Raw genomic sequence first — 27,457 nt, 5'->3', positions numbered from 1 at the left:
AATACCCCTTATATAACCTTGCTCATATAATGATTCACCATTTGTCATTCAATCCACATTAAAAAATTAGTTAGGAAATATATCATCATCAAATGATTAAATTTACATAACATATAATTATAGGTGCATACTATTTATATGGATATGTAAATAGGTTTTTGTTGTCTTACCATCATTATCTTGAATTGTAGTAGACACATTTTGATTAAGGGTAACATCATCTTTTGTGCCTCCTGTTGTTGATTGCCATTGTGATACTGAGCTTGTGTTGCCAAAATTACTCATGTGATTTACTTGAATGGAAGAGAAAGGGATTAGCCAAACTAAGAAGGAAGAAGAAAGGGTAATGTAAAGAGAAAAGAAGAGGTGCACAAAGATGGAGCAGGAAAAAAATGTGACTTAGCGGGAAAAAATGGTTTTGTTCAAAAAAAGAAATGTTAATAGATTGAATGTTTAACACGTGACAAAGTACAATTATTATTTTAATAATAAGTAATAGAAGTGAAAAAATTTAAAAGGAAAATTTTTAAAATTTGTGAATAGTATGATATACGATTAATGTAATAGATAAAATTATTAGATTATAAATTTATATTAAAATTAATATAAAATAAATTATAATAATAATAATTATTATTATTAATGTATTATTTTTTCTTGCCATGCAATGTAATCCTAACATGCAACTAAATGATGAATGAAACTAATTCTAAGTCTATATATGCAAAGCTAGTATAGAAAATTGCAAAAAAAACTATGATTTAGCATGTCAAAGTGAATCACAGTGATTAGAATTGAAATATGAATGCTTACTAAGTGTGAATGGATTATATAAAACTTGTTTTAAGCGCTAAAACAAATTGAAATGGTGCAAATTATTCATATGCAAACTAATTGTCAAAATGTCCACATGAAAACCTAGAATGCTACAAATGTTTGTTAAAATGTTCCAATGAATCATGAATACAAATATAATGGACATGACTTAAATACTAATATCAAATAAAGTATGTGTATATGATTGATTTCTAACAGCAGAATCACAAAATCATAAGTAAAATTAGAAATCATAAAGCTACTACATGAAATAGGACAAAAAGAGATTGTGCATGAATGCATAACTATGAATGTAGTTTGAATAATATTTTGACCTTAAAACTTAGTCTATCACATTCTAATTGAAGTTTAAGATGTTGAATTAAACAAAGAATGAACTAAATCCCAAATCCTAATTTGAACTAACCTAAATTGACGAACTAATGAGCCATTATTTTATCCTATTTTCTTAGCTTTTTGAATCAATCTTAATTGTTCATATTTCTCTATTGTTAGTGCGTTTTCACTAATTGAGCTTTATTGAGCTAGTAACTCAGAATTTAATTAATTTGAATTTTCTTGTTCTAATTTTTGTTTATTTATTATTTTCAGGTTTTGTAATGAAGCAATTTTTTGACCACGTCATATGTGTCATGTCAACACCTTTTTCTACGTCAAGCAATAACTTGGACTCTTTCTCCACATCAACTCTAGTGAAGAGGAGTCATTTTTTGACTTTCAAACGTGTTATACTTGTGGGCCAGATTTGGGCCTATTCCTAGGACAACTACGATTTTTTGTTGTTGATGATTTTGATGTGACCACATGACTAAGGAGGGTTACGCATGGTTTTTACATTTTTTTAAAAACATAGACAACTAGTATAATTATGGAGAACATTATCTGCACACAAACTTTAATTTTTACGTTTTGAAAAAATCCACTTAGGGTTTTACATTCTGTACTTGAACAACCACCACCCAAATAGGGTTTTTGCATTTCTCTACAAATTTCACGTTTCCAGTTCTGGTTCATATTTCTTTTCTTTTCTCTTTTCTTTGTTTCAAGATGATTTTCGTTTTATTATTTTGTAACTCAATTTCTATGGAGAAATAATGACAAATGATTGACCCCAGCCAAGGATGGAGGCTAATGCTTAAGAAGACTAAGCATATTTAGAAAGGAAGTTCACTAATCTCTCATCCATGTTCATTGTTTTCATTATGTTTGAAATTCAGTAAGTTGACTTAGTTGACTCAATCTTAGTTGACTTGTTGACCTTTGACTAGGTTTGACTTGTTGACTAGAGTTGACTTGACTTAACCCAACATGCTAATCATAGTTTATGTTTTTTGTAGGTTTAAGTAAGGTTAATTATAGTGAGTGATGAGGCGCAACCCTAGTGGAGAAATGGATATGATATGGAGCATAGGTGGAGGAGAGAGAAAGGAAAAAAAAACATAAAGTAAAAAACATAAAGCAAATGTACCTTTGTACTTTTGGTCTCCTTTGTTTTTAGTACATTTTGACCACTTTTTGGAGACATATGAGACACCTTCTTGATCTCTTTTTGTGCTAGAACGAAATTAGCCTTGCACACATCATACTTAGCTCTTTTGTCTCTCATTTTTTTAACCTTAATTGACCTAGTTTCTATATGATAAGGTTAGGTTCAAATCCTTGTCTTGTTGTTATCTTGATATGGTTCAAATCCACTTCCATTACACACAAAAATAGTGCTGGAAGAAAACGTGAAGATTTTAACAAAAAGTTACATTCTTGGTGTTAAAAGAAAGCTCTTTGAGTCTACTTTCCAACAAAAAAAGAACCAAGGCATTTGGAGTTCTTTGGAGAGAGTTATGGTCAAATTAGTGAGTAAAGGTCAGAGTTGCTCATAATACGTGAATCAACATTTTCAGGTTTTGTTTTGGCAGTTTGGCTACGGTTTTTGCATCTCTTTAAGCTCCTAAATGTGGTTGGATAACATGTCGTTGGATGCTTAATCATTGAGCTTCAACTCCATTAGTTTAAATGCATGATAGCTACATGTTTGTGTCTTTGTGTATGTCATGTTGAGTCTTTAAATGTACCTAACTTTTTCTTGAGTCATATGTCATATGTGAGCTTTAAGTTTTCTTATTCTTGTCTTCCAAAGTGCTTGAAATATTGCAGAAATTTATGTCTTGTTTGATGTATACTCCATGAAATTGATTTTGGCCAAAAACTTTAGGAACTAAGTGTTCAAGACACCTAAAAACACCTTTCTCATCATCTTATGAAACTATTTTTGAAAAGAAGAAATTTTTTGCTACACTTTTCTCATTTGACCGAGAGCATTCATGCTTATTGGTGAACCAAAAATTGAAAAAATCACTAGGTGTTATGCTACTAATTCTTATATTTGAGTGTTAGGTGATATTGGCAAATTAGTTCCATTCTTTAACTTGGTTATTATCTTTCTTTGGTGTATACATGATTTAAGACTTGAAAATGCTTGTTCAAGTGCTTCCCATAGAGTCTTTAAAATGTGTTTTGCTTGTTTTAGTCTTGTTAAAAGTTTTGTCTCAAACTTTTCTTCTTTAGAGTTTAGCTTTCCTTATTTTGGTGGTTTTCTTGCTTGTCATTAGGTGTTTTTTGTTTTGTCATAGAAGTTTTCTTTTCTTGACTATCCTTGAGTGTTATGGTTGAGCCACTTGCCCTGCTTGTGAAAGGTTTCCAAAAATTTTAAGTGCTTTTTCACTCCTTTTGAAGGACTTGAGTGTTAGTCTTGCCTTATTTGTTTTGGGGGTGTGAATCAAACACTTGGGGGCTGTTTTTGGACCATACTTGGTCTCAGGTGTATAACATTTTTAACCAACTAATTGCTTCTTTGTGTCTCATTTTGAGCTTGTTTTGTAAGGAAGATGAATTTGGACTACATAGTGGAGGAGGAGGAGGAAGAGGTGGAGTCACATACACCATACTCACCTCCAATTGTGACGCCTCTCATGCAACCAAATGAACAACATACCCTTGCACAAATTGTTAGGGAGATTGAGACTAGTATAAGAGAGACATTTAATCAATTGAAGGCGTGATGAGTCATTATTTTCCTTTTATTCCATTGCCTTTTTGTGTTCATCTTGATGGATGTTTGGTGCTTAATTGTCTATTTTTAATGCATTTTCATCCATTGGGCTTATTATTTTGAATTTTGATTAATTTGGCATTAATTAGTCTTATTTTTGTTTCTAATTATTTTAGGTATTTTGTGAAGCAATTTTGGAGCTTGGACACTAGTCTTAAGATGAAGAGATAGTTGCCACATCATTGCCACATCTGTCTATGTCATTTCCACGTCATTTAATTCATTGGGCCAACATTTTCAGCCCATAGTGGCATTTTTGTAATTTTGCTTACTAGAATGACATTTTTGTAAATATGTGGATTTATGGTGATGTGACCACGAGTTTGAGTAGGGTTTAGTGTTCTTAGACATCCATCTTCTTCCCTATTCATTTTCACGTTTTTAGGGAGCACCCACTTGGGGTTTTCATTTTGCTCTCATTTTCCACATGTTTTGGAGCGTTTTCAAGCATTTGCACACTATTTCAATTTGTTTTCTTCATAGTGGTGATGTATTTTTATTTACCTTTGCTTTGTAATTTCAATTCCATGGCTTTCTGATCTAGTGTATTGACTACTTGAAGGAGATACAATTAAGCTTTAAGGTTCTGTTTTGCATCTGTGTTTTGCTCTCTCTTAATCTTTATTTTGTGATGAATGGATAATGTTACTTTGTTAATGCTTAATTTACAGATTGAGTGATGTGTTCTTGGTTGATTTTGTTCATGCTTAATGAATTAGGTTGCCTGCCACATATGAATAGATGTATGCATTGCTTAATTGTGTATTGAAACACGTTTTTGACCTTCACTTAGTGGGTTTTGAACAAGTGGATTGGGTGAGACCAGAACCCTAATTTCATGACCCAAGATAAATGAAATTGCATTTGAATTCAAGGAAGTCAATACTCCTTTTAATTTGCTTTATTAAAATTTTCAAAAACCGTTTTTCCTAATTATGGAATTTGAATCTTCCAAGCCCCCTATGTTGAATTGTATCTGGAAAGCTTTGAATGAAAGGTTTGGTCACTAGGAGACGACCTTGGGTTAACTCATGAGTATTACATTTATGTGTTTTATTTGGTTGGGTACGACCTCGATCAGGGAGGATAGAAGACAAAGTGAGATTATGCTCCAAGAACATATTCAAATGCTTGAATTTCGAGAGGAGGAAAGGATAAAAAGGAGGTCCTCATCTGAGAGCTCCTATGATGGTGAACGAAGGATAAGAAGGCACATAAATGATGGTGGAGGGAGGCATAATACTCAAGCAAAAAGGCAACCACCACCCATCAAAATTCTAAAGTTCAAAGGAGAAAGCGACCCAAACATCTACATTGAGTGGGAACAAAAAGTGGATCAAATTTTTACCATTCATGTAGTTAGTGATAAAGAGCAAGTAAATTAGGTAGTCTTAGAATTTGAGGATTATGCCATGACTTGGTGGCATCAATTATGTATGGACAATATTAACCAAGATCCACCTATGACCTCTTGGATGGACATTAAGCATATTATGCGTGCTAGATTTATTCCTTCCTACTATAGAACAATAATAGAGCGCATATTCTAACTAAATCATGTGACCCTGCTAGGTCTTTTGAAGAACACCAATTCATATTTTGAAAATTTTATTAGAATCATAAAGCCTATAGCACAATGAATATTCAAGATGAAGCATGTTTGTCAAAGCTTTAGTTAATGGAGAAGGAATGGAGCATAAAAATATAATTTTATCCATAATAACATAAAACCATAACAAGTCATTGGCATCCATATTTACTTTTTACGGATAGCAATTCAGGCAATTAGTAGACTTAAGACATTGGGGAAGTAATAACTTTTGACTTTAACTATTCGACTACCAATACTAATTTTTCATTCCAAGTATTCATATTTTCCTATAAATTGTTTTACCTTCCCATGCTTTAGCCACATGAAAATGTTTACTAATATTTTCTTACACAAAGATGCAGGTATATACTAGGTAAATAATGCATAACTCTAACATCTAAGTTTTTATAGGGATTTCTTATTAAAGAAATTTAAATAATACTAGTGCAATATTATGCATAGGCATGTATATATTTTATCATATTCCTTTTAATTGATCGATATGGACAAACCTTGTGGTATGCCATAGCTAAGTAGTGGCATCTTTGGCAATATTGATGAGATGAACAAAACCATTTTTTGACGAAGTTTGTTGTTCCAAGATTTTTGGTTTCTCCTTCACAATGTCCCATATCAAAGAATTTACACCTTTATTTGATTACCGCAAACTTCCAAGAATCATTGCATTACTGTTTTCATCATTCTCAGGATCCCACTTGCATTAGGAAGTGGTAGCAAATGCAGTGGTACATCTACAGGTGCCATATTGGATATTCCTTGGTGATCTTGCATAATAAGCATGACCCTTGCAATGCTAACAAAATTTTCAGCATGATTGGAAAATGTAGGAATAAAAGAAGAGATTATATGAAAAATCCCAAATACGAAAAATGAAAAATTATAAACATTTTTTCTCTCTTGAAAACTAGTAAATGGACATTCGTCGATTGTCTTCGCAATTCAATTGGGTGTTCTAATGTGCTCTCATTCAGTAGGAAATCATTGTCGTTACAACCTTGCCCATAGTTGGTCCAAGGCGGGAGAGAAACTAAAACTGATGGAAATCACCCTAAGGCCTTATAGCTTGGGCCAATGGCTAGGCCCATTTTCTTTATCTTGTTTTTAAATAAATAAATATTTGTTTTGGGCCTTGAACTTTTGGGCCATTATTGTCTTTATGTTACTGTCAACTTAATCTTTGGGCCTTTTAATGTGCATCCCACTTCAACAAATATATCTTCAAGAAGCCCAACCTCTCTACAAACAAGCCAATAATGCAACTTGCGAGTCCAACAAGAACAAACCCTCATGCATCAGATGTGGGCCTAGACTCCAAGCATTGAGGAATGCTTGACCACACCAAGCACCATGGAAGCCCTCCCAAGAAGAATCATAAGGAGCATGTCTAGAGGGGAGGCTTCTCAATCTTTATCCTTGTTTTGCATTTCCTTAGTTTAATTTCTCTAAAGTTGACTTAGGTGACTAACCCTAGTTGACTTATTGACCTTTGACTAGGTTAACTTGTTGACCAAAGTTGACTTGACTTAAGTCAACATGCTAATCCATGTTTACTTATTTTTATAGGTTAATTAAGACTTAAAAGCAAGTGTACTTTGGTGGTACACTTGGACCACATGGAAGCACCATCTTTTAGCTGAGAATCCTCCTTAGGAGGGTCATTACACTCTTTTCTTTGCACCATTTAACCTACCTTCTAGAATGTAGGGTTTCCTTTTTGCTATGTAATCCTTTAAGAACTTTTGTCTATTTACTCAGAGACCCTTAAACCCTTCTATATAAGGGGTGCTCTACTACGTGTAAAAGTGTTGAACATTTTGAAGTAAAAACATACTCTCTTGTATCTATTTCCATGAGTTTCCTCCATAGGAATGGAGATTTCACTAGCCTTATCTTGTTATGCAAATGGCGGCCCTTATCACTCATCTATAGAGTTGGTTGGCAATATGTCCCCTCTATGAGTAGCTTTGTTTGCTTATACTTCTATTCCATTTACATGATTTGTTTCCGCTTTTGCTTTGATTTGTAACTCAATCCATCACTCTCCTTCTCTAGAACCTCTAAAAGTGAACCTTCACATTTAGATAGCTTGCTATCTTAATGTCCAATAGGGATCTTCTCTAGGTTTTCTTAAGACAACATATCACCATATTCGAAAAGCTAAAAATGACCAACTTAATCCTTCTTCATTTGGTATCTAGAGCCTAGGTTATCTTTGAATATGGTGCTTGTTATATGTTAATCGTGATATTCTTGTGGTTTTGCTCTTAGTGGACTCTCGACCTTGTGGTGTTCAAGTTGATGTGCATAAAATATTCCCACTTCACATGAGGTTAAAGTATTTAAAACCAAATCTCCTTGATATATGTTGCTTGGTGAAGTGAGAACATGAATTTTGGTGCTTATATTATGTTTGGCCGAGAGCTATGAGCATTGTTACCATGCCAAAATTTTCTTCACATGCTTAAAAGTGTCTTTAAATGTTCTTAGCCTTGTTTTTGAGTCCTTTGTCATATGCCTACTTGAAGTTTCCTTATTATTGTCTTCCAAGTATTTGAATCTTGCATGAACTATATGTTTTGTTTGATGTATACTCCATGAAATTGATTTTGGCCTAAACTTGAGGAACTAAGTGTCCAAACCACCTAAAAACACCTTATCATCATCTTATGGAACTAGTTTGTGAAAGAAGAAAATATTTGCTGCATTTTTCTCATTTGGGCAAGAGTAATAATGCTCCTTGGTGAACCAAAATTGCAAAAATCGCTAGGTGTTATGCTACGAGTTTTCGTATTTAAGTGTTGCGTTATATTGGCCATTAGTTCCATTCCTTGACTTGATTATTATCTTTCTTGGTGTATGCATGATTTGGGACTTGGTAATACATGTTTAAGTATTTTCCATAGATTCCTTAAAATGTGTTTTTCTTGTTTTAGTCTTGTTGAAAGTTTTGTCTCAATTTCTCTCTCTTAAAGTTTAACTTTCTTTGTTTTGTGCTTTTCTTACTTGTCATTAGGTGCTCTTTGTTTTGTCTTAGTAGTTTTATTTTCTTGAAATTCTTGGAGTGTTGTGGCTGAGCCACTTATCTTGCATTCAAAAGGTTTTGAACAAATTTTTGAAGTGTTTTCTTCACTCCTTTGGTGGATTTTGAGTGATAGCCTTGCCTTGTTATTTGGGAGTGTGATCTAAACACTTAGGTTGTTGTTTTGAATTTATTTGGTCTTAAGTTTTGCTTCTTCCTGACACTAACAACCTCTTTTGTTCTCGATTTATTGAGTTTTTTTGTAGGGAAGATGAACTTGGATCCAATTGTGGAAGAAGAATAAGAGGAGTCAGATTCAACATAGTCTCCTCCAATGGTGACTTTCGTGGAACAATAAGATGATCAAACCACCCTTGCTAACATCTTCCTAAAAATGGAGATTAGTAGGAGAGAAACGTTTGACCAATTGAGGATAAATAGAAGACAAGTGAGATTATGCTCTAAGAACACATTCAAAGACTTGAAAATAGAGAAGATGAAAGGGAAAAGAAGGGGATCTTCATCCGAAAGGTTTTATGATGGTGATAGGAGAAGAAACAAACACGAGTTTGGTGATGGAGGAAGGATGCATAACTCTCTACCTCAAAGGTAACCACCACCCATCAAATGAGAGAATGGCCCTAACATCTACATTGAATGGGAACAAAAGATAGACCAAATATTTAACATTCATGTAGTTAGTGACTAAGAACAAGTAGATTTGGTAGTCTTAGAATTTGAGGCTTATGCCATGACTTGGTGGCATCAAATTTGTATGGACAATATATTAACCAAGACCACTCACGGCTTCTTGGAGAAACATTAAATATCCAATGTGTGTTAGATTTGTTCCCTCTTACTATAGGAGGGAGACTCCTTTGAAGCTCCAAAGGCTTCAACAAGGATCTATGTGTGTGGATGAATATTACAAGCTAATGGAGTCCATGCTTCTAAAAATAGGACTCCAATTTGAAAGTGAAGAAGACAAGGTAGGTAAATTTGTGAGTGGTCTCAAAAGAGAAATTCAAGATGTAGTTGAATTATATTTGCATTCCACACTTGATAAAAATTTACACTTGGCCTTAAAAGTTGAAAGCCAACTGAAAAAGAAACAAGAGGCCAAGAGGAATGCTCCTCATAATGAATACTACTACAAAATTTGGAAGGGTAAAGAAAGAAAAGATGAAAGAACACCCTCCAAAAATCTCCAAAACCGCCCACTTTAGACTAATTCGACTAGAGTTCCCCATGATAATCCAAACTTTTCTCAAGGTTCAAGAACTAGTTCCATCAAATGTTTTAAGTGTTTAGGATATAGTCAGATTGCTTCAAATTGCCCAACAAAAATGAATATTATCTTGAACCCTAAAAGAGAGGTTGAAAGTGAACATTCTTTCCCCTCATCCTCCAAAAGCACTTCCTCACACACTTATTCCTCTTCTTGAAGTCCCCAAAAAACTAGAATCTCAAAAAGAAAACATTTTTCACTCAAGGTGCCTAATCAACAATAAACTTTGCTCCCTCATAATTGGTAGTGGAAGTTGTGTAAATGTGGCTAGCTCAAGGGTTGTGGACAAGTTTGGCTTGAAAACCATCCTTCATGCCAAGCCTTACAAGCTATCTTGGCTTAGTGAGGAAGGAGAGATCAAGGTTGATAAACAAATTTTCATCAATTTCTCCATTTCGAATTACAAAGATGAGGTTATATGTGACTTAGTGCCAATGGTTATGATAAAGCCTTTTTGTCTCCTGAAAGACTCAGTCAAAACCAACTTCCCCTTAAAAATGCAGTATAAGGAGAACCTTGGGAATCAATCCGTGGACATGGCTAAAGTGAAATGCAAAATTTATGCTTGAATTGTGGTGGGGAAATTTATTCAAATCAACACTTGAAAACATAAAACTCAAAATCATCAAATTCAAGAAATGTTATGAACTATGCATGAATGCATGACATGCAATGCATAAAATGGTAGGGAATGATGAATTAGTTGATCCTAAATGCTCAAAACGTGTTTAATGATCAAAACTAGGCTAATCCAATGGTTAAATTGGTCCAAATTCATCAAATTCGAAATCTGCCCAAAATCAAGAACATGTTCATGAGCCAAGTGCATGGTAACCTCATATTGAGATCTTTTGATGATGCAATTGAAAATGTAATGATGCAAAATGGTTATAAATGATCTCAATTGCATGTAGAAACTAGAATCACTCGATTTGGTGCACTACACACAAAGTTCCCAATTTCAAGAACCCTAATTCCTAAATTTGAGCAGAAACATGATTTTGACTGATTCAACCAACTCATACAACAAAAATGCAATTAAAAGTGCTGAAAGCTTCATCATGATGCTATGAATGAAACCCTTATATCAATTTACATCAACAATCGCCCAAATCATGCAACCACAAAATTATGCAGAAACAAAAACTGGGAAGTGAAGTGTGATTCGAACTTGGTGATTTGTGCATGGAATCATGAAATTGTTTATGCTAATAGCTTGTGGAGCAGAAGGAGGAGCTAAACGAAGCCACAAGTTGAATCAAAACACAAAAATAATGCTAAATTCGAATTGAACATTAACATAGTATGAAATTATGCAGAAAACACGAATTGATGAAATGGTGGTGGAAATGGGTGTGTGATGGTTCGAATAGCTTCAGAATCATCCCAGGAGTGTGCACGAATTTACAGAACTTAAAATGATTGAGAAATGAGTGAAAATTTCAATGGAATAATAACTAAGGTGTGTGTAAACGTGAAGTGGTGGAATAAAAAGAAACTCGAAATTGTAGCAACAGTGCAATGAAGTGGAGAAATATGAGTGAAATGAGCTTGACTACTACCATTGGTCTTGAATCCAACCCATTCATCTTGTTTACTCCGAAACAATGATGTATAGAGGTCTTTTGGACACACCAATTCATAGGCCTGGTTCCAAAACCTAGATTTGTTAAGGTAGGGTGGAGTTCAATCTCAAAAACTGGTAGCCAAGGTGGTGGTTTAGTGGAAAATGATGATGAACATTATGAAATCATAGGCCAAATGAACAGTACTAAAATTTTCATTCATTGAAGCTCAAATCCAGATTACAATACCAAAAATGAGTACAAGGAATTGCCCCAACATTCCTCTCACCAAGGCTTGAGCTATTCAAGCTTCCAAAGGCAAATATGGAGTGAAAATGAGTGATTTTAAGGGGGATTTCGAGTCCACTACATGAGGTGTTGTGTTGTTGTTAAAAAACAGTCTAAGAATGGTCCAAGAAACCTGCAACCTCCCTAGGAGGTTGCTGGGTCGTCTCCCCATGCCACCAAACCAAATCTACCTTAAAACCTACAATACACTAAGCCACCTCTCACCAAATGAGCCCAAACTTCAAAGTGCAGCCCCCTATTAGATTTTTGGCAATCCCAAGGCCCAAACTAGAAACATTTAGTGTCCTAAAGTGCTATAAATGATTGGCTCTTGATTTGGGGTCCAAATGGCAAAAGTCAACTCTAAGGTCAAACATGCTACTTTTGCACACTTCATGCTTTGCGAATGTACAACCCCTTCTCAGATTTTTGGCAATAAAAATGCCCAAACCAGTTACATTTAGTGTCCCAAAGTGCTTCAAATGGTTGGCTCTTGATTTGAGGACCAAATGGCAAAAGTTAACTCTAAGGTCAAACTTGTCACTTTTGCACACTTCATGCTTTACCACCAACTTGACCTTGCTACTATATGAACTTCTAGGCCTTCAAATCTTTAATTAAACCTTGCCTAAGGATAGAGGACATGCACTCAAAAGCTCAAGTGGAAGGATTAGCTTTACCTAGACACTACGTGTACAACTAAGCTAAAATGACAAAAAACATGAAAACTAAGACATTTGCTCAATTGGCCCTAAACCTCAAATTTTGGTATTTGACCACTTCCAACAAGTGTAATTAGGCATTTATAATGATTCCACAAGGTCAAATCACTCAATTTGGAAGAATTTCAAAAAGTCAACTCTAAAATCAACTATGTCACGATTTAAAGGTTAAATGAGTAAAATTTGACTCTTAACACTAGGTTTGGCTAACCTAAGACCCTATGACTCAAAATATGATGCAATCACACTCAAGTGATGTTTAAAAACAATCTACAAACACTAATTCTATGAAAATACGAAAATGTCCATGATAGCCATACCAACATATTCTCTTTTAACTTCCAAGGTAAGAAGATTACACTATTACCTCTTTCATGCAAGGAAGTCAATGAAAACCAAATACAAATGTTGAAAAAGTGAAAGAAGGAGAAGGTGCAAGGGCATGGCAAAGAGGCCAAGAAGACCCCACTCCCTATTTCTATCCACACCCCCCTCTTTTTTTTTCCTCTCTCTCACACACACCCGTGGGACCCACATCCCACTCTCTTTTTCTCTCTCACACACACTCGTGGGACCCACACCCCAATCACTTTTCTTCTCTCTCACACATACACATGTGGGACCCACATCCCACATTTTTTTTCTCATTCACGTAACTCACCTCTCTTCACTCTTTTCTCTCACAACACAATAGACTCTCTCTCACCATTAACCCACTCAACACTAACCATCTATGCACCTTACTTCCCTGCACCCACATCAATCCACGACACACTAACCTCACCAAACCTGCTCACAACGCTAACCTATAATCCCTCTCTTGCACCTCTCAACTCACGTGCACGCTCATTGCACACAAAATCCTCTCACTACACCTCACTCCCTCACGCACTCACTGCACTGACTCACACCTCACAACACTCATTCTCTCACCACATACACCACTAACACTACGAAAATTATATGGACATTGGTTTTGAACTCAAATTTGACATGGCTAACGTGGCATGACATTTTTTATTTACATTAATTTTCGTTTAACGAAAAGAAACCACTGCACGTGCGGTAGTTAGAAATTTCTTTTTGGGAAAAGCAAAGGATGAGGATGTAGAGACAGAGAGACAGAAAGAGAGAAAGTAGAGAGAAGCAAAGAAGTAGTGCTTGATATAGAGAAGCAAAGAAGCACTTGACGGTGGGTTAGAGGACACAACGACCAGTAGAAGTCATCCACAACGACGATTCCACCAGTTTTGGGTTTCAAGTGAAAGGTGTGTTTGGAAGTGTTTGCAGAGAGAATCAAAGAAGCATTGAGTCAAGGGTTTTGGAGATTAGGGCTTGCAGAAATCTTCAACGGGAACACCTCCTCCACACAACAATGAGACAACGGGAACAAACCGTTATTTTGTAAGTATCCTCTATTGTATTACAAAGATTATGGTTGTTCATCGTTGATGGTTTTGATAACCCATTGTTTAGAAGAAAAGGTTAGATTTGTGGTGGCCATAAACTTTGTCATTGGTTAAAAATCTTGGGTCTGTGAACCAAAATATTCAACATAACTTCCCACCTAATTGTTCTTCACTCCCCACTTTTGACCCATTTGTGATTTAATTTTTTTTGTCAAAAATCCATGGCCAACATTGTCTACCCATCATAGAATGTGATGGTGATGGAAATATAATTGTATTATGTTAAGGTTGTTGTGAGGAAATGTAATTAGCAATGAAGATTGATTTTTTTATTAAAATTGGGTGATGAAGACCAAAATACTCATGACAACTCCTCATGTAGGACTTCTTTACTCTCCACTTACCAATAATATTCGTATTTTTTCCATTTTCATATAGGGTCATCGTCAACATTGTAATATCCCTAAGGAATATTACGAATTTTTAATAAATAAAATAGGAAAGAAAATTAAATACCTCATTTAATATAATACCATTTCCCAAAAACACGGGAAATTTCAAAACTTTAATATACATGTAATAAAAACAGGAGTCCATAATTTATAAAACTGAAATAATATTCAAATGGCTCCCAAAAGGTTACATAATTATCTCAAAACCAAAATAATAAACATATATACAAAATCCCATGCTATCCCTCGCTCCGAGTCTAAGCATCTCCTAGCCCACCTGTCAAATCATCTGCTCCTAGATAACGAGTTATCCGATCATCGCCACACATACAGAAAGGGTGAGCTATGCACAATATATAAAAGATACGTGAAATAAATATATCATTCGTCCCAAAAATAACATGAATAATTATTCCATTGTTTTCAAATTACCCAACCATGATCTCATATCCCTTCATGAGTCATATACATGAACTAGGTCTTGGGACTTCACTGTGCTTCCACGAAACTAACCCATTCGTGGTCCAACCCTATGAGCCTATCCCACTCATAGTCCTGTCCTACAGACTCCTCATTTATAGTAAATCATCCAAGCCTTCTCGACTTGGACTCTAGCATGCACGCAATCACGATACTATGGACTCCTCGCCCAATAGTAGCCGATGGGAACATAACAGTTTCTTGCCCAACGTGCGCCCGACACACATGTAATTACCATACTAAGGACTCCTCGCCCACTAGTAGCCGATGGGAACTCAACCAGTTCCATGCCCATCATGTGTCCAACCATCAAGCACATCCCAGACCCCTATTGGACTTAGTCCTTCAAGCCCAAACACCACAAACACAAGCATATAATTCCTGTCCTTTAGGAAATAAAAAACAAACAGTACACAAACACATGACTCTACACCAATCTCGCTTAAGCCGTGTCAGTTCGCTCAAGCTAAAGCCTCGACCTCGCTTAGGCTAGCCCAACTCGCCCGAGCGAGCATGTAACAGTGGTTGTACCTCGTCATCTCGCTTAGGCGAGCTCTTCTCGCCTGAGCGAGACCTCAAGTCGCCCAACACACAAAGATCCTCACCTGGACGAGAATTCCATAAGCAAAATCACCAAGTCTCATCGTGACCTCGCTTAGGCGAGCCATTCTCGCCTAAGCGAGCATACTCGTCGCTTAGAACCCTAAAACCTCTCCCCTGGGCGAAAAGTCGCGCTCAAAACATCCAGGTTTCCTCGCGACCTCGCTTGGGCAAGTGTCTCTCGCCTGAGCGGGAGACTAAGTCGCTCAACCCCGTCCAAGGTCGCCTAGGCGAGAAACGTGAACCAGAACCAAAAACGGGACTCTACAACTCTCGCTTAGGCGAGATGGACTCACTTGGGTGAGACTTGCAGGGTTTCAACTCTGATCACGCACTCTATTCACCCAACGTTGCCCAATTCGCACAACAATTCATACCATTCAATGTAGAAACTATGCATAATCATATAAACATAACTTGAGCAAAAGTTTTGTTTCCAAAACCCAAGTTGAACCACAAACCATCTGTATAGTATAGAAAATACCCACATTCATACACTTAATTGAAAAATCTGTAAAGCAATGGTCACAGCACCCAAACCCCTAATTTCCATCATACATAACTCAAATTTCATGGCATAAACCCATCAGAATTTTATACATATCACAACAATACGAAAAGAATAGGATTTCAGCTCCCCTAACCTAATACTTGATTGAAACTGAGAAGGGAATAGGGATTCCTTGGTTCACCAAATTCTTTGCTTCCACCTCTCTCTTCCAACTCAACCCTTGCACACCCAATTCAGCCTCTCACTCTTCCAAAACGAAAATAATTGCATAAACCCTCCTTTCCACCTCAATTTTGCCTTTTATATGTGTCTTATGATTGGGTTAAAGGGCTGAAACGAATTTAGGCTTTATGGTATGGTTAAGTCTCATTTAATTATCATTATAGGATGATTTCCAGCCCCTCTTAGCTTCCCCTTCTAGGTTTTCTTTTGCCCTCTCATATTCCCTCCAAAACTACACTAAAAACAATAAAGGTCCAATTTCATTCCCAACCAACACTACAAAAAAAATAGTAATTACCGACGGTCATATTCCGTCCGTAAAGCCAAAAATCCGTCGGTAATGTAGTTTTACTGACGGAAATGCGACAGGCAAAATTTCGTCGATAAAAGGCCAGTTTGTAATATTTACCGACGGATGACGTCCGTCGGTAATTACTGACGGCCATCCGTCGATAAGGGTTACCGAAGGAAGATTCCGTCGGTAAATCCTTCGAAAATGATATCATAAAAAAGTTGTCTTGTGCACATTACCAACGGATATATCTATTAGTAAATCCTTCGATAAAATAACACAGGACTGCAGAATCACTTGTACTATATAATTTACCACACCAATTTAACATAATCAGACATGCCAATTCAACACAAGCAGACCTGCCAATTCAGTACAGACCTGCATATTTACAATCAACTCATATAGACTAATTCATACAAGATATCTAATAAGAAACTTCCAAATTCAATATAAACAATCAAACATAAGTTGTGGTACAAAGACAATGTCAAATGTACACTAAGTTTAAACATAAATGTCATAAGTCATAAACTCTAATAATCTACATAGTCATCATCAGAATCAACAGGGTGTTCAGGGTTTGGAATTAGGTTGGGCTGCACTTGGTCGGGCTGCTCAGTGCTTGGTTGGACTGTTGTAGGCTGGGCAGGTGCAGACTGTTGCTGAGACTGTGTTAGGTTGGATACAGCCTGTCGAAGGACTTGTTGGTCAGGAGGCAAAAGTGTCAAGAGTATGTTCATCAACGACTGAAATTGACCTTTCAATTTTGCATAAGCCTGATCATTTTCTTGCAATTGTTGATCAGTTGCTTTTAGTTTTTCATCAGTTTCTTGCAGTCGTTGTTTGAGGAAGGTAACTTCTTCAGCACTGGAGGTGGATGCAGTAGATTGGGGCTTTATGCCACTGCTTCCACCTGCAAGTTGTCCTGTCCCATATATTCTTCCTTTATTCTTACCCTCGACAACCTCAACCCAACACTTTGTCCTAATCGTATCATCTGCAGCAGGATCATCAATGATATCTTGTGATCCACCAGCACATTAGCCTTGTTCAGATCTGACCTGTTAAAGTTATTCTCAAATTGTTCCTATACTAAATAAAATAATGAGAAATTACTTAAATAAGATAAAATTCAAGTTTTCTTATAATAAATTTAAAGTGTTTGCTTACATATGTCCTCCGAGATCTTTCATCAACAAACTGGTCAGTTCCTTTGTGCATATGAGTTTGTTGAAACACCTCATCAATATGAGCAGCTCGTCCTAGCTCCTTTGCCTGTAAGAAAAGAAATACATATACGGAAATTCTAAAAATGATACAATTTCAATAACTTAATTAAGAATGGAGGTTTGTTTACCATACGAATGGCATGTTCATGGGTGGTAATGGAACCCCAAGTGTGTAGGCTTCCACCCTTTTCAGAACCTCGGTTCCTTTGCGCTATAACACACTTATTTTTGTACACAAGAGAATTCCAATGTGCTAGCAAATTATTCCAAACATCATCCCCTAGCCAGTAAGGTCGTTGGCCTGCATTCCGAGCCTCTCTAAACATCTCAGATAGTCTATGAGATGCTTTGCTGTAATAATTTTTATGAATTTCTGCTTCATGCTCAGGTTTCCACTGCACCTTCCTCTATGACAATGAATAAAGTGCAAATCAACAATAATAGTGAAAATACAGTTCAGTGTTAACCTATAGAAGGAATGATAAGAGAATAAGTGTGATGACATGTTACCTTAAAACGTTGCCAGAAATGTTCTTTGTCTTCTGGAGGTATTGCTCCCCACGACGGCCAAGCTGTCATAAATTGTTGCTTAATAGACTGTGTGACGGCCTGGGAAGCAACCCTAGAAGGAAGAAATCGGCATATTCATACGAAAGAACACAAGTTGTAATGAAATAAATTTTTAACTTGATAGAAAGTATTACCCTCGATTAAACGGTTCAATCATGGGTCACTCATGAAAAGGAGTGTAACATCCCTAAGAAATATTACTGATATAAAATAATTAAAATTCGAATTTCATTAAATTCCACATTGATTATGAACTATTTCCCAAAAACACGGGAAATTTTAAAACTTTGACAATTAAAATCCGAAAATCCAGGAATCCATGATTCATAAAAACTAGAATAAAAGTCAACGGCTCTAGCCGGATTTACATAATATTCTAAAAAACAAAACAGTAAACATATACATATGTATCTACAAAATATCCCAAGATAGCCCCCGCTCCGAGTCTACGCATCTCCTGGCCCACCTGTCACATCATCTGCTCCCGAATAACAAGTTATCCGATCATCGCCACACACACACAGATAGGGTGAGCTATGCACAATAAAACATAAACAGATATATATGAAGTAAATATGCTTCCCCACCCAAAACAATATAAGTACAAAACTCATAATTTCCAAAACACCCAACCATGACCTCATAGTCCTTCATGAGTCATATGCATGAACTAGGTCTTGGGACTTCCTTGTGCTCCCACGAAACTGACTCATTCGTGGTCCAACCCTATGAGCCTATCCCGCTCATAGTCCTGCCCTACAGACTCCTCGTCTGTAGTAAAAACATCCAAGTCTCACACTTGGACCCTGACACGCACGCAATCACCATACTATGACTCCTCGCCCAATAGTAGCCGACGGGAACATCACAGTTCCTTGCCCATCGTGCGCCTGACACATGCAATCACCATACAAAGGACTCCTCGCCCATTAGTAGCCGATGGAAACTCAACCAGTTCCATGCCCATCATGTGTCCAACCACCGAGCACATCCCAGACCTCTAATGGACTTAGCCCTTCAAGCCCAAACATCACACCACATGCATATACAATCGATCCTTATGATAAACAACCCAAACACACTCACAAGCACATAGAAACACAATAGTTCACATAAACTCGCTTAGGCTAGGGACCCCTCGCCCAAGCTAGACCCTCAATCTCGCTTAGGCTAGCCCACCTCGCCTGAGCGAGTTTAACTCAACAACCAAAACACCCCATCTCGCTTAGGCGAGATCCTCTCACCTGGGCGAGCCACACGTTCGCCCAAACATCCATTCCCATCTCGCCTGGGCTAAAATACAAGCACAACACCACACAGGACCAAGACATCTCGCTTAGGCGAGGTCATCTCGCCTTGGCGAGACTCAGGTTCGCTCAAACCTTTAAACCCCCTCGCCTGGGCGGAATATCGCGCTCAACACACCTGATCTCGTCACCATCTCGCTTAGGCGAGCCATTCTCGCCTAAGCGAGGTATCACTCGCTCAACATTAAAACAGCTCGCCTAGACGAGCTACAAGTCCTCTAAACCAGAAACGTAGCTCTACAACAATTCTCGCTTAGGCGAGATGGACTCGCTTGGGCGAGACTTGCAGGATTTTGCCTCTGTACACGCTCTCAATTCACCAAAACCAATACCAAAACGATTCAGATACACGATCGACACAATCCAATGGTGCAACAACTCCAGAAGCATGTTTTATACTCATTCAATCCACACAAAATACAAAACCCAATTATTCCCCTCCATTCAATACCAAAACCCTCGTTACCCACCATATTATGCTTTACGAAATTATTGGCACAACATCAATCAATTACACATACAATTCCCAATATCATACATGAATTTCGTGCCAACCAGTAATATATTGAACAACATAGACCCAAAAACTATAACACATGTGAAGCAACTTAATCGCATAACGAAAGCTCCCCTAACCTGGATTGAGTGCTCAATAATTGCGAAGACAGAACCCCCTTTGATTCCAAAACCTTTCTGGCTTCAACCCTTGCACCTCAAAACTCAATTCACTCTCCCAAACCCGTGCTCCTCTCAAAGGCCAATTCCCATGACCTTCCACTCATAAGGCCAAAGCACAACCACTATGCCAAATCCCATTTGGTGATACTCACAAATCAACAATATTTTTTCAACACTAATCACATACTCATACATATCCTTAAAAAAATCAATAACAAAAATAATCACACATAATTGACATACTTAGGACTCGAACCCAAGTCCTCTCACACAACCAAAGTACTCTCAACCACTTGAGCTAGTACTTTTCCACATCACATTAAAGAACAATTAATCCCATAAAGGCGCCTTCTACCCGCATTTATTAATTAATTAATTATTTAATTAATTAATTTTCCCGGATCTTACAAGGAGGGTCAACATCAATTGCATCAGTAGTATCTGAGGTGCCAACAATATTAGGAGAAGGGACTGATGATGGGGAAGGTATAGCAATATTGTGCAAAGCACCAGACAATGAGGGAGAAGGTTGTTGTAGATGAAAGAGGGGGGTGGTGTGGGTACCACAGGAGAAGGGACTGATGATGGGGAAGGTATAGCAATATTGTGCAAAGCACCAGACAATGAGGGAGAAGGTTGTTGTAGATGAAAGAGGGGGGGTGGTGTGGGTACCACAGGAGGGGGTGGTGTGGGTACCACTAGAGGGGTGGATGGGGATGGTGATGGTACAACAGCTGAAGAGGGGGACTGTATGGGTGCACTATGTGTGCCAGTGGCAGGGGGTGGAATGGATGTGGATGCTACAATGCCAGGAATCCTCAGAACATAGCGGGCGTTTTTTGGCGCCCTCTTTTCTTTACATTTTACTATCTCCTTCCCTTTATCAGGATTAGATGAACCTCCGGATGTCATTGAAAACTAAGTGAAATTTAAACTATGAGAATATGGTAAAGAAGTGGAAAGCTTAATCATGTATCAATAAAATTATAATCTAAAATTTGCAAGAAAATGAAAAGCATCATAAAGATTTAACTAATAGGTGATCATTCAATTAAGTCATAATACAACTCTACTTTCAATGTAAATGGCTTCAAACACTTCTTTAATCATCATCCTCATCATAATTTTCATCATCATCTTCTTCATCTTCTTCTTCCTCTTCTTCTTCTTCTTCTTCTTCTTCTTCTTCTTCTTCTTCTTCTTCTTCTTCTTCTTCTTCTTCTTCTTCTTCTTCTTCTTCTTCTTCTTCTTCTTCTTCTTCTTCTTCTTCTTCTTCTTCTTCTTCTTCTTCTTCTTCTTCTTCTTCTTCTTCTTCTTCATTATCATATTCGTGTTCATCTTCTTGTGTAGGTCTTTCCAATTGTTCAGGATCACCATCAAAGTCATGCAATCCAAACACACCTTCTACTTAAATTATTTCATTGGCATGTGACATTTGATCAACTTGGTAGGCGATATCCTCTTCTACCTCATTTGAATCAATGCGACACCAAGGTTTGGTTTGTATTACAACACACCACCCACGTTTATCAATGCAAAATGCTGGATATGGCACATAATACACTTGTCTAACATTGTTTGCAAGAATGAATGGATCAAATGGTTGGTATCTTGAACTTATTTGAAGTTCAACAATATTGTTTGCCTGCGTGACGACCAACTTGTTGAAACACTGATAATGTTGACTCAGATGTTTGACTTTGCCATTGTGTATCATTCCTATGATTGCTTGGTAACAACATGAAGTTTTTAAAATAATGAGAACAAAAATACGTGGTCTCACAATGCAAGTAAGCTGCACAAATTGATCCTTCTACTCTAGCTTTATTTTTTACAGAACGTTTTGATTCCCCATAAATCTATATGAAGAAAACGAATACATTAGGGAAGGACATGAACAAGATATACAAAATATAGTAATCATATCACCTTTCAAACGGATACATCCACCTATATTGCACTGGTTCGCTAAGCCATGCTTCGTATGGAATATAATAGGTAGATGCTCCATTGAATCGAAGAATCCTAGAGGAAATATTCTTTCCAATTTACAAAGAATAAGTGGAATATTTTCCTCCAATCTTTTTATTGAGTCCCCCATTAATATCGTTGAGCACAAATCTTTAAAAAAGTGACTAATTTCTATTACAGGATTTAGCACATGCATTGGTAATGAGCTAAACGCAATAGGAAGTAATGTCTCCATAAAGACATGACAATCATGACTTTTCATACCATGAATACTACCTTTTTCAGTATCTGCACATCTTGCCAAGTTACAAGAATAACCATCTGGCATTCTAAGCTCTTTGATCCAATGACAAACTATTTTAGCTTCATCTTTTGTTAAGGTGTAATTTGCTTTTGGCTTCAGCAACTTCCCATTAGTCTGTGACTGCAACTCCAAGTCTCTCCGCCGATAATACAAAACTATATCTCTTCTTGCCTTGTCATTATCTTTTGTCTTGTCACTTACATTCATCACCGTGTTGATGTTGTCAAAAAAAAAATTCGATGTGTATCACATCAAGATTATGTCTTAGCGAGTTATCTTTCCAATATGGAAGATCCCAAAAGATGCTTCTTTTAGTCCAATTATGCCATTCTCCATACCCATCCATCCTTGTCACACCACTTTTAGTTACTTTTGGAAAATCTTTGACTCTTCGGCATACTTGTGATGGGGTCAAAATTGGAGGTGGCCCATCCTTTTCAACTTCTCCTTTCCGAAATGCCTTATTGTTCCTCCTAAACGGATGCTCTATGGGCAAGAATCGACGATGACAATCAAACCAACAACTTTTCCGACCATAAGTTAATGTGAATGACTCAGTGTGCTCCATATAATGCGGACAAGATAATCTACCGTGTGTGCTCCAACCGGATATCATCCCATATGCAGGGAAATCATTAATAGTCAACATCAAAGCTGCCCGCATTAGAAAATTTTGTTTCCTTGAAACATCATACGTCCAAATACCATTCCACAACTTATTCAAATCATCAATCAAGGGCTCTAGATAAACATCTATAGATGCCTTTGGATTAGATGGACCTGTTATAAGACATGTTAAAAACATATAAGGCTTAGTCATACACATCTCAGGTGGAAGATTATATAGAGTAGCAATCACTGGCAACCAAGAATAAGGGGATGACAATGCCTGAATGTAGGGATTAAAGCCATTTGTACATAGACCAAGTCGCACGTTATGGGGATCACTGGCGAAAGATGGATGCTTTCGATCAAAGTGCTTCCAAGCTTCCCCATCAGATGGATGTCGTAGCATGCCTTCTATTTTGTTCTCATAATGCCATGTCATATGTTGTGTTGTTTGCATTGAAGCAAACATTCTTTGCAGTCTTGGAATTATAGGCAAGTAAAACATGGACTTCAATGGAATTGGTTTTTTTTGCCTCTATTCTGGATGTTTTGTGTGGTATCGTGGTTGCCCACAATATTTGCATTGAGCAACGATGCATCATTTTTTCCATTATCATTGTCGTAAAAAAACATACAGTCATTCACACAACAATCAATCTTCTTAGATTCCAATCCCAACTTTGAAACTAATTTCTTTGCTTCATAATAATTGTTCGGCAAAGGATTATTTGGTGGTGTTAGATCTAAAATTAGTTTTGCAATTTGGTCCAATGCTTGGTTGGGAACGTTCCAGTTCGATTTGAAGGCCAAAAGTCTAATGCATACGGACAACTTTGACTCCCTTACCCCTTCAAAGACAAGTTCATTTGCCTCTCCCAATAAATTGTAAAACCTCTGAGTGAGTTCATTTGGAGATTCTTCTAAACAATTATCGTTAACTTGTTCAAATGAATCACGTTGGCCAAGAGCATTATTCAACATCTCTTGCATATACATTGCTTGATTCATCTCAAAGGTAGGTACAACCGTACTTGAACTAGGAAGACATCTTTCATGTTCACCCAAATAAACAGATGGCACCTCTTCATCGTGAAATGTCCAAATCCAGTAATCTGGCATGAATCCTTTTTTGTATACATGAACTTTAACTTCTTCGTCTTTCAAAATACGAGTACATTCACACTTGATGCATGGACATCGAATCCCTCCCTCAAGAACATAATATTTATATTGACGAGTCGTCTGGATAAACTCTTCAACTACTATCACAAAAGATTCCTTCAGCCTCTCCTACCACTGTAACAACGATCATACACCCAATGACGGTGGCTGGGAACTTCGCTCATGTTCTGTGACAAGGCAAAGATAGACAGTGTTACATTTGTGATAGTGAAAGAACATGGGAATTATGTAATAAACTTATTAATACTTAAGTCCAACATGGAAGGCCATGTAAAACAGTGAGATGTTCCCACAAGTATCATATTGTGGGAATATATATCTCACTTATTGGGTAAGATATTTCAAGAGTTATGAAACTCATCATTGTCGTAATCGAAAGAACCTAGTCAAACTATGATTACAACTGTTTGTATAGAACTGCACTTAAAATTTCATGTATTATTTAATACATTTTTTACTTCATGCCTTTCAAGTAAAGGAAAGGTGAGTGAATGATTGAAGTGTAATCAAGAGAAACCAACATAATAAATCAGTAACAAAACCAGCATAAAGTGATGAAGGGGAATTTTTAGTAAAGCAGCACCAAATATACTACACTCATGAGGCCAAAGCCTACTTGCAAGATGTTGCAAAACAAAAACAATTACATAAGGAGGGGGCACTCTAAACCAAATTTCAAAATCCAAACGCACATTTAACCTTTCACTTTAATTATCCATTTCAATCAATCAACACACACTTTACACTCTTCTCCCCACCACATCTCTGCCTACCAGCTCAAACACATAATCAAATTAACATACAAAAAAAAATAACATCAATCAATTATCGCTCCAGAGAGAAAGAGAAAAAGCTCATACCTGCAATGGCTCAGACTCGCGCTTAAGCACCCCAAAAAATTGATAGTTGCTGCCTCCCCCAATCCAAAGTTTTAACGACGTTGGTCCCCCAAAAAATCCTTACCAATTACAAAACGAGAGTGAGAATATGCAGAGAGATAAAGAAATCAAAGGAAGAGTGTCAATTACCACTACGCCGGTGAGTTCGACGGAGAACGCTGACGGAGATCGTGAATTCAATTTCATCGCACCCACAAAGTCACGGACGGCTCAGGGCATGCTCAGGGTGGCAGCGTCGCGCCGGCACAATCGAATTGGAAAAGGGGTTGCTTTGCACTACACCACTCCACTACGCCGATGACCTCGACAGAGAACGCAAATGGAGCTCCCTGTTGTTGACTGCGCCGCACCCACGAACGTCACGGCAAGGCCAGGGCACACTCACTGTCGCAATGTCACGCCGACACAGGGAAAAACCTTGAATCGGAAAAGGGTTGGACGGAACCGCTCGCGCCACCACGCTGCTCTGCACCTTCTTTGCTCTGCACCCTCTTTTTCGCATTTTCAGGGAAACTGAATTGGGGGAAGGGCGAAATTCGATTTTAATTTCAGCGAGGAAATTACCGAAGGAAATAATCCATCGGTAAAGGAGTAAGTTCTATCAGTAAATTAGTGCACAGTGTCTGGAAAACTTACCGACGGATCAATCCGTCAGTAAATAAATAAAAAAATTTCAAAAACATATTACCGACGGATCAATCCGTCGGTAATGTTCGCAAAGAATATCTATCGATAATTTCGTCGGAAAAAAGAAATTACTGACAGATTTATATCCGTCGAAATTTATCCGTCGGTAATAAACAGTTTTCTTGTAGTGCAAGTTTAAACCCACAACCCATCAATTATGATATCAAATGCACAACCAATCCAACCAAGTCGATATCAAATGCACAACCAATCCAACCAAGTCAAGTTTTGTGATGCAAAACAATCATTATAAGCTTACAATATCAATTTCATACTCATACATGTTATTAAAATTAATAATAAAACAACAACACATAAATGGCATACATAGGACTCGAACCCAAGTCCTCTCACACAACCAAAGTACTCTCAACCACATGAGTTAGCACTTTTCTACGTCACATCAAACAATAATTAATGCCATAAAGGCTCTTTCTACTCGAATTTATTAACTAATTAATTATTTAATTAATTAATTTCACGGGTCTTACATTACCCCACCTTTAAAAGTTTTCGTCATCGAAAATAAGACTTACCAGCAAATAGGTGAGGATAAGACTTCCTCATGAGATCCTTCATCTCCCAAGTCATCTCCTGGGTTGCCTCATCCCAAAGAACCTTCCCCGTCCGAATCTCCTTCCCTCTAAGTTGTTTAACTTGAGAATCTAGAATTCTCACCAGTCCAACTCCCAACGTCAGATTCTCACGCACCTGGACATTATCCTGCTCCAGCACATGAGTAGGATCCGCCACGTACTTCCTCAGTTGTGATACGTGGAAGACATTGTCAAGGTTAGCCAAGTGAGGTGGCAATGCAATCTCGTACGCCACCGGTCCGATTTGCCTCGTAATCTGGTACGGACCGATGAATCGAGGAGTCAACTTCCTCGACTTCAACGCCCTCTCAATACCTGTTGTAGGTGTAACTCTGAGAAACACGTGGTTACTAGCCTCAAACTCAGGAGGCCTTCTCCTCTTATCTGCGTAGGATTTATGCCAACTTTGAGTTGCACGTATCCGATCTTGTATTACCCTTACTTTCTCCGTAGTCTGTTGTAGGAATTCTGGACTAAGTACCACAGACTCTCCATCCTGCTGCCAACACAAAGGTGTCTGACATCTCCTGCCATACAAGGCCTCGTAAGGTGTCATCCCAATGCTGAAATGGTAGCTATTATTATAAGTGAATTCCACCAGCGGTAGCGCATCACTCTACGTCCCAAGATGATCCAGAACACATGTTCTCAGTAAGTCCTCCAAAAACTGTATGGTTCTCTCAGACTGGCCATCAATCTAAGGATGATGTGCCAAACTCATTCTCAACTGAGTGCCCAAGGTGTTCTACAGTGACTGCCAGAATCTCGAGGTGAACCTCGGATCCCTATCTGAGATAATACTCGTAGGCACACCATGCAACCTGACTATCTCCCTGACATACAATTCCACCAATTTATCTAGGGACATCTTCTGATTGATTGGCAAGAAGTCAGCGCATTTTGTTAATCTATCCACTATTACCCAAATAGAATCATGCCCCCTCACCGACCTCGGTAGGTGTGTAACAAAGTCCATGGAAATATTGTCCCATTTCCATTGAGGAATCTCAAGAGGCTCC

The 27,457-nt window shown here is 37.5% G+C and overlaps 1 protein-coding gene and 1 pseudogene across 1 annotated transcript; both read right to left on the bottom strand.

Annotated features, from left to right (window-relative positions):
- Positions 1–22,688: 22,688 nt before the first annotated feature.
- Positions 22,689–24,420, bottom strand: LOC146888417 (uncharacterized; annotated as a pseudogene).
- Positions 24,421–26,358: 1,938 nt separating this feature from the next.
- On the bottom strand, positions 26,359–26,994 carry LOC146888416 (uncharacterized). The gene has a single exon (XM_085670094.1). It carries the CDS (start codon positions 26,992–26,994, stop codon positions 26,359–26,361), a length of 636 nt encoding a protein of 211 aa, XP_085526220.1.
- Positions 26,995–27,457: the final 463 nt, after the last annotated feature.

Source organism: Vigna unguiculata, chromosome 2 (assembly GCF_037176805.1).
Source record: "Vigna unguiculata cultivar grain cowpea cultivar isolate G323 ecotype 2 chromosome 2, ASM3717680v1, whole genome shotgun sequence".
Lineage (NCBI taxonomy): Eukaryota > Viridiplantae > Streptophyta > Magnoliopsida > Fabales > Fabaceae > Vigna > Vigna unguiculata.
The sequence above is the reverse complement of the archived record's forward strand: the minus strand, read 5'-3'. Positions and strand labels throughout refer to the sequence as shown.